The sequence below is a fragment of the Triticum dicoccoides genome, chromosome 1A (assembly GCF_002162155.2).
Source record: "Triticum dicoccoides isolate Atlit2015 ecotype Zavitan chromosome 1A, WEW_v2.0, whole genome shotgun sequence".
NCBI lineage: Eukaryota > Viridiplantae > Streptophyta > Magnoliopsida > Poales > Poaceae > Triticum > Triticum dicoccoides.
The window spans coordinates 19912522-19920703 of record NC_041380.1 but is presented as its reverse complement, the minus strand read 5'-3'; the positions used below and the strand labels follow the sequence as shown (position 1 = coordinate 19920703).

Below are 8182 nucleotides of genomic sequence, written 5' to 3'. Positions count from 1 at the left end.
CAGAGGAGGAGGCGGCCGGATGTACCATAGGGTGTGGTGTGGACCAACAGTGTGGCCGGCGGCCATGGCTGTGCGACGGTCCTCCGTAGAGAGGAGGATAAGAAGGGAGGCAGAGAGGAGGGGGAGAAAAGAGGATGAGACGCTAACATGTGGACCCCACATGTCAGTTAACGGCCCAACAAATAGTCAAACAAACGGTTCGTTTAGGTGCGGGCCCGACCTGTCATAATTGCAATCAATTGTAAAAACATTTGGTCATTTGTTTTTTTTTTTTGAACAGCCGACGCCGATTCCGATAGTTATCAGCGATAAACAGAAATCTGGTAGTTTTTTGGAACTCTAACACGAATAGTGGTAGTTTTATGCTATTCACTCAAAACCAATGCACTACTAATATCTTCCTAATGTATGCTTTACCGTTACATATATAATACACGTAAGAGCAAGACACATATATAATTGCAAGACAAATACACGTAAACCTAGCTGCAATGTGCAGCTCTCTGTACATACTACGAGACAACAGATATCTCAGCTATCTTTCGTGAACGGACTCCATCAGGTTGAGCCTGCCAGAGCCGCCGTCCTCGCTCTGCACCGGAGTGATCCTCCGGGACTGCCGCTTGGTCGGCACGATCACCGGCTCCGCCCCGGGATCGTCGGCGACATAGAACTTGTCTGCCTCATTGCTCTTGAACACCGGGTGAAGGTACGCGTCCGCCAGGTACGCCTTGAGGTCGAAGTTGCGCTCCCTCGCGCGTTCTAGCGTATCCTTCCTCATCACCTCCTGCACAAACCTCAACATCTTCAGACTTCACTACGATAGTACCTAGTAGCTTCCTTCCTTCCTAATGCTTGTGCAAGCATCAATTACCTGTAGCGGGTTTCTCACAAACGCGGGTTCGTACCGGTGCTTGCAGTACTTGTGGAACCAAATGGTTAACACGGGAAGAGCAAGAAGAGCCGGCGTCGCCTCCTCCAAACCTTTCGTGCTTAACAGCCCAAGGAAAAGCAGCTGCGACACGATCAAGGCTGTGATGATGCGTAGATGCACATTGGGCCAGAACTGCGCGCCGCTCTCGTATCGTTGATTGTAGACATTTATGATCTGAACAAGGGACGACCAATGAAACCAAACATTGTAAAACGGATGCAATGGTCTTCAACAAAATTGTCGACATCAACTTAGTTGTGCTACTAACTAACATGGTTGTATCGGTAGTTTTCGACCGTCAATTTTTTTAGTGAGAACAAACAAAAAATCTCTCAAGTATTAGCGAAGAGCTCTTTACCTGGTGGCGGTAGACGACGTAAGCCAGCGCAAAGAATACCAATATGAATGGAAGCAAGAGTGGTGTCACCACAGCATACACAAGACCAAGCAAGAAATATAGCTGTATTCGAGGCTCGGACCAGTACAAACAGATACTACCAGGATCCATTGCCTCTTCTCTGTCCTTCTCTGTCTTGACCAGGAAAAAGTTTTTCAAGTGGAACATTATAAATGCCTTCAATCTCAGAACTTCAAGAGCTACACCAGTCCAACCATCAACCATTACATATGTAATGAAAAATGTTGCCTTCATTGGTATGGCCACACCGATGATCCTTGGAATGCTGCAAAAGAGGCAATTTAGACTCACTAGAGATAGGTTTTACCATCGGGGCTTTAGTACCACAACTGACCTAATTTCTTTGCAAATTTCAAGCGACTCTAAGTGTTGGTCTAATTTAGAGAAACTAGCAGTGTCATTTTAATTAAATCTCTAATATCATTCAATAAAACAAGAGTTAAGTTCCCCGCAAAAAAAAAACAAGAGTTAAGTTTTACAGCTGAGCATTTACTACCACAACTGATTTAATTTTTTTGCAAATTCCAAGATTGGTCTAATTAAGAGAAACTAGCATTGTCATTGTAATTAATTCTCTAATATCTATGCTAGCATTATTGGTGTTTGTTTCGAAACCACGAGCTCTCCATGAGTCAAAGAAGATAGGACAGGGTTAATAAACTATAACCAAATGCAAAACCTTAATTTTTGTTTTCACCAAATGGGTGAGCACCATTGCGTCGTGGTAACCAATGCCATTAAAGCCAAGAAGACAGCCATTTCACTCTCAAAATGGTATCATGATGCACAACTCCCCTCATACAAAAATGATGCACAGCCCACAAAATTATCACAGAACACTGCTACTCCTCCCATAATGAAGGTGAGGCAAGAAGTTCATCACCAGAAAATGCAACGTCGAGCTTAGGAAAAATAAGATAAAATGCAATAGACCAACCACATATGAGCTACATGTTGCCGCAAACTTATATGCATAATTACTAAATGTGTTTACACGGGACATACTCATTAGCTGACTGATGAAGGTAGGTATTAAGCTGCTCCAAAGCAGATCCTGTAACGATGCTCCCTAGGAATACATTGAAGAACAAGAATATAAAATACTTGGATGCAGTTCTTCGCTCTAGTGATGAATGTGATACCAATCCTTCAAACTGAGACATGAACATCAGTATAGTTGGAAGCAATATGAGGAAGATCTTCAAAGCAAGTCCAGGAAGAAACCCTTGGATGAATGATTTAATGGTGGGTCTGAAAAATAGCTGACAAGCAGAAATCAGGAGAGGACATCGATATGACATCTTAAAAATATAAATTTGCACACTAATTCTGCAGCGATGACGGAAAGGCTACGGAAACGCATGAAAATGTGGAATAAGAACATTCTGAAAGTTGACTTACGTTTCAATGAAAGGTTCTAGAAATGGTAGTGCCTTCTCTATGCCTTCAACATTTGCAAGAGTCTGTACGAATGCTATTGGAATGACATAAAAGAAGTTGAGGAAGAAGAAGGCCACGCCAATTATCAACCTCCTAACTGTGAGGGAAACAAATGGAATGGATAGATTATTCCAGTACACATCACGGGGTTCTGGAGCCCATTCAGTCAGCCAGACAGTTGGGTTGCTGGTTTGTTGTGTCTGAGCGGCAACAGCTGCACCCCACCGTGAACGAAATGAAACAAAGGCCGCTGGCATAATTGACTTGGGATCCTTCATGACTTTTTTATGCTCGTCAGCTTCCTGTGAATTATCACTTATTAGAGACGAATAGTATTCCGACAGTTGGATGCAAACAAAATTTGATTTTTTTTTTCGAAAAGGGGATCTCCCCGGCCTCTGCATCAGAACGATGCATACGGCCATAAACAAAATTTGATGCACGACAGATAATCTAACACTTAAAAGGACCAAAGGATACAAAGGTTTTACGGGTGCATATTTTGTAACTTACTTCCTTTCCTATCTTCTCAATCTCTGATTTGTAGTAATCAATAGCATCCACATCAGAACCAAAACATCCAAAAAACCCAGTCTGTAACATAAGTCCACATGAAAGCAAAGGAATTCAACAAAATAGATCCGAATACAGCGTTCCAGTATAAATGGTTATAAAACGATAAGCTCAATATAAAAAGCAATGGATGGCTAACTATGTTTGCAGACCAACCTTAGTTGTTGGCCTTTCTGCTTTTCGCTCAAACTTGAGTTGGTAGTAATCAAGCCAATTCTGCATTTGCTTCTTCTTTTCAACCAGGCCAGCAAGTTTATTTGTATTGTAAACTACCTATAGAACAACAAGACATAAAATGATTATTCCCCTAGGTAAATCATCTAAAGAGGGATTCAGCAAGAAACTAAGAATTTCAGATATAAGGCTTAAATAAAATGATTATTTATGGAAAATGAATAATTGTGGGAGTCAGGCTAAACAATAAATTGCGAACTCAAATATCTGATTCTTTGAATGGGAGATGTACCAAAAATTTAGTGATCACCTGATGTTTAAGATAATGACTAGGATGATTGACAAGGAAGAAATGTTCCACGAGCTCACTAACTGATTCGTCAGGATCTGATGGTATATTCCGTACAAGAACCTAACATAAAAATACATTGATGACTTAGAATCAAAACAATAATCGAAGGGTCATTAATCTAACAAGATCATTCTACTGTGATCTTTGCTGTATGCAGCATTATTTAAAAAAAACAGAAAAAAGGGATCTAAACAGTGATCACAAAGGTGCAGTCACAAAGGTGCTTTCTACCAAGAATGCAGAAAGATCCTATGCAGAATTTGCATCAATAAGAAGTTTGAATATTTATCAATCTACGCATAACAAATTTTTCAAGTGTGTTGTCATTATATCCCCACGATTTTGCCAATCTGCCAGCGCCTTTTGACTTATCCAACCTTACATACAAGACACTAAACATCCCAATCTACTAAATAGGAACAGAATAGCCAATGAGTACGATCATACAGTGAACTGATCTGGTCGACGTTTCTCCGAAGCAAGAAAGCGCAATCTCATCTTTGCAACTATTTGATATTCCTTCATAAGTATATAGCAGGTCCAAAAAGTAAATACATAGGCCATAACCAAGTGGGCTATAAACCTGCACAAAAAAGGGTGTGTGTGAGCATAATCATGAGCATACAAGAATGTAGGAACCTTAAACAAATATGGGTGGAACAAAATGCTTTGAAGCAGATCAACTGCTTGAGCTTGAATTTGATGTGCAACTACTAAATGCTAAACCTATATTCTTGCGTTCTTGCACCTTAGTAAAATGACACAAAAGAATGGTGTGTTGCTCTGTTACCCAAATAAACAATACAACCCTACACCTATAAGAAGTTCATGTACCTACTAACGCAAGCAGTATGCAGATTAGTAAAATCTGGAACTTCAGGAAAGTTGTCGTCCGGATGTTCAGATAGATTTAGCTACAACATGTCAACAAAGCTAAGAATGCCTTCATATGGATATTTTACTTGTGGTAAGCCAGCACCGCTATCGAATATCTACAAACTTATATGTATCAAATCAGCAATGCATTTCGATAATCAACGAAAAAACACATTCGATAAACAAAGAAACTATTCAGATATATATGCCCTGTTGCTCACCTCTTAGATCCATAAGGTATGTTGGATATAGAAAGTTTGTCAATGTCACTGTGGACCACCTTCAAAGTTTCTAGTGTATCATTGGTCCAGTTCAGAGGGACCAGAACGGCAAAAGCAAGAATTGTAATTGGAACAAATATCTTGAGCCTGCAAATGATTGGTTAGAAGTTCATCAGCATAGAGGGTATTGGAAGATTGGGCTCCTTGACAAGAAGGATGCTATGCAAAAATTGATATATAAATGAAAAATGTATACATAAGCCCACTGATGTTCCACATACAGTGCTCAACTGCTGTAACTGAAAATAATAATAAGGAATACAGAAGAGAAAGCTGCTGCAGTGTAGGTACGTACCCTGTGCGGTATATCCGTAGGTAGACGACGGAATCGAGGCCCGCGTGCTGGATCAACTCATCGTCGGGCATCTTGAGAGCAGCCGGCATCCAACTCAGGAAGTTCAGGTAGGACCTCATGTCGAGGTTGATATACTTGGCGGCAGCCACGGTGGCGCCCGCGGAAGCCGGGCTGGCCCGCGTGCCTTTGAGGTACCACTTCGGGAAGTAGACTCTGTCGTTGATGGGCTGCAGCCGCAGGAACGCGAACAGCAGCAGGAAGGCGACGGCGGTGACTACGTTGAGAGCCGCCCCGACGGCGATGTCGTAGATGGTAGCCATGGCTGCCCCTCAGCGGCTCAAGTAAGAATCACTGAGACCAGCCACACGATGCAAGGACGTCATGGAAGAAAACACACTTGAAATGCGATGAACTCGAACGCCCGTCGCGCAGAGTCGGAACGTCCGAGCCGACGAACTGCTCGGCGGCGAGCACAAGCAGCGAGCACAAGGGGGAAGAAACTTTGTTTTCAGATTACCTGGAACTGGTGGGCAGGGAGACGCGAGCAAGCATTCCAGATGGAGCTCCAGTCGACCCCTCTCTTCTCTTCTCCCCCGAAGCTTGGCAACGGTAACTGTCTCTGCTCTGCTGGTAGCTTTATTATGATGCTCTTTCGCCTACGCTAGAATATTAGTACTATTATTATATTCCACCCCTCTGTCAATAATTCGAATGCGCAACGGTCACCTTCGTCCGGCCGCACTAGCACGTGGAGGGAGGGATGGGGAGCAGGGGGCCCACCATGTCATTGTCACGACGTAGTTTCTTTTCTTTGCTGTCCATATTTTCAAACGAAAATGGAGAGAACATCACTATACGAGGACATTAGAGCATCTTCAATAGCTTGTCTATATGGATGTCTATACTCGTTTTCCTTTCCCCAGCGACGGACAATGTGAAGGCAATGTCTAAACTCAGCTGTAGTCATGATTTCTTCCTTTCCCCAGCGACGGTCCACCTGTCATGGTCCCTGTATATAGACATTCTGATGCAAAACTGGACGTGTAAATTAGAGAGTCTTTTTAGACCATTGTCTATATGAATATATAGACATCTAAATATACACATGCTATTGGAGATGCTCTTAGTCGGAGTTTTCATATTTATGCTTGAAAATGTTATCCGTATGCGCATCAATCGGCATTTGCCATCCTTAGACAAGTGAGACCAATGTAAGCCATACATGTATCACATATTTGATTACTAGTATAAAAGGAAAACTGAGCTTGGTGTAAAAGACATGCAAACAAGTAAAGCACAATTCAGGCCAAAGATGCTAAATATGGACTCCATATCATTACGAACAGGAGGAACATAGACACGCATAGTCGTCCTTCTCCCCTTCCCCTTTTCCTTCACTTTGTTTGGACGGCGACAGCAGGAGATCTTCCAGCCCATGGTGATTCGAGGCCGACAGTAACTTTCCTTGGTTGGCCTATGTCTTAGAGCATCTCCACTCGTTCGGCGCCCCCAGAAATAGTGCCTCCTGGGGGCGAGCCGGCGTTATTTTCGTCGTGGGGGCGATCGAGTTCCCACTCGCCGCCCCAAGTTGGCCCCCAAATGCTTTTTTAATTAGTTCGGCTGAATTTGGACGAAATTTAGATGAAATTGGGCGAAATTCATTCGTATTCATATTTGTACGTAATTTGAAAGACATAACCTAAAAAAACCTAAAACTACGCCGCCGCCGCCGTCCCGAGCCTTCTACATGCTGAGGAGATTGTAGAAGGCAGTGTAGTCGCCGCCGTCGCCGTTGTCGTCGTCCTGCACGCTGCCGTCGCCGCCGTCCCGAGCCTTCTACATGCCGAGGAGATTGTAGAAGGCGGTGTAGTCGCTGCCGTCGTTGTTGTCGTCGTCCTGCACGCCGCTGCCATCCTTGTTGCAGCCCTACCCTCGATCGCCTTGGCAGACGGGCTTGGTGGGCGGCGGTGCCTGGTCGTCGCTGTCCTCGAGGGCGATGACGCCGCCCTTGTCGCGGCCGCGGTGCCGAACGTCGATCTCCTCAAGGGCGCGGCACTGGAGCTCCATCTCCGCACGGACGTAGTCGTCCCGCACCCATTTGAGGGCGGTCTCGTCAGCGGCTGCCATGTCGATGTGCTCCTGTTTCACGACGACGGGCGGCGTCCCCAGCTCCCTCTTCGGCCTGACCAGGCGAAGATGGCCGCGGGGAGGGGGGAAGACTGGCGGTGGCCCTCATTTATGACGAGGCCGCCGCCACGGTTGTGCTGACGCTCCGGCATCTCCATGGGCTTGGTCTTGATGGGCTCGAGCTTGACGGTGGCCAGCGGCGCCACGCCGGAGGAGCGGGAGGAGGAGGAGGAGCCGCACGCCATGCGCCTCGGCAACCAAGAGCTGCCGCTCCGGCAAGAGACTGGGTCGCCGGGGCAGCCGGGTACTCGAGCGGTGGCTCATTGCCGCCCTCGAGGTGCTCAAAGTCGGCGTGAAGAGTACGCCCAGGAATGCCCCACCACAGGCGGCGGCCATCGGCGTTGTGGCTTCCCCGTACCGGTGCGTTGTTGGTGGCCGCGAGATGCTCCTCGTGGGGCCGCCGGAAGTACTCGGTCTAGAACATGTGGTTATCTAGCCATAGTTTTTTTTGCTGTCCATATTTTCGAAAGAAAATGGAGAGATCATCACTATATGAGGACATATATTAGTCGGAGCTCTGATATTTATGCTTGAAAATCATACATGCGCATCAATCGGCAATTGCAAATCTTAGACAAGTGGAACCAATGTAAAGCATACATGTATCACATATTTGTTTACTATAAAAAGAAAACTGAGCTTCGTGTAAAAG

The 8182-nt window shown here is 45.0% G+C and overlaps 1 protein-coding gene across 1 annotated transcript; it reads right to left on the bottom strand.

The window, feature by feature from the left end:
* Positions 1–267: 267 nt before the first annotated feature.
* LOC119359731 (CSC1-like protein At3g21620) lies at positions 268–5980 on the bottom strand. Its single transcript, XM_037625834.1, has 12 exons — positions 5861–5980; positions 5344–5694; positions 4989–5135; positions 4339–4474; positions 3850–3951; positions 3522–3638; positions 3306–3386; positions 2754–3094; positions 2358–2603; positions 1293–1617; positions 875–1108; positions 268–787 (listed from the first exon to the last, which is right to left on the bottom strand). Exons 2-12 carry the CDS (start codon positions 5661–5663, stop codon positions 536–538), a joined length of 2301 nt encoding a protein of 766 aa, XP_037481731.1. The 5' UTR covers positions 5664–5694; positions 5861–5980; the 3' UTR covers positions 268–535.
* Positions 5981–8182: the final 2202 nt, after the last annotated feature.

Bases quoted from the DNA above. Each gene is read 5' to 3' on its own strand.
- LOC119359731 (XM_037625834.1), bottom strand. From the start codon at position 5,663: ATGGCTACCATCTACGACATCGCCGTCGGGGCGGCTCTCAACGTAGTC. The intron at 4,475-4,988 runs GTGAGCAACAGG...TTTTTTGTGCAG, and splicing joins ATACCTTATGGATCTAAGAG to GTTTATAGCCCACTTGGTTA. The intron at 1,109-1,292 runs GTAAAGAGCTCT...TCCCTTGTTCAG, and splicing joins ACGTCGTCTACCGCCACCAG to ATCATAAATGTCTACAATCA.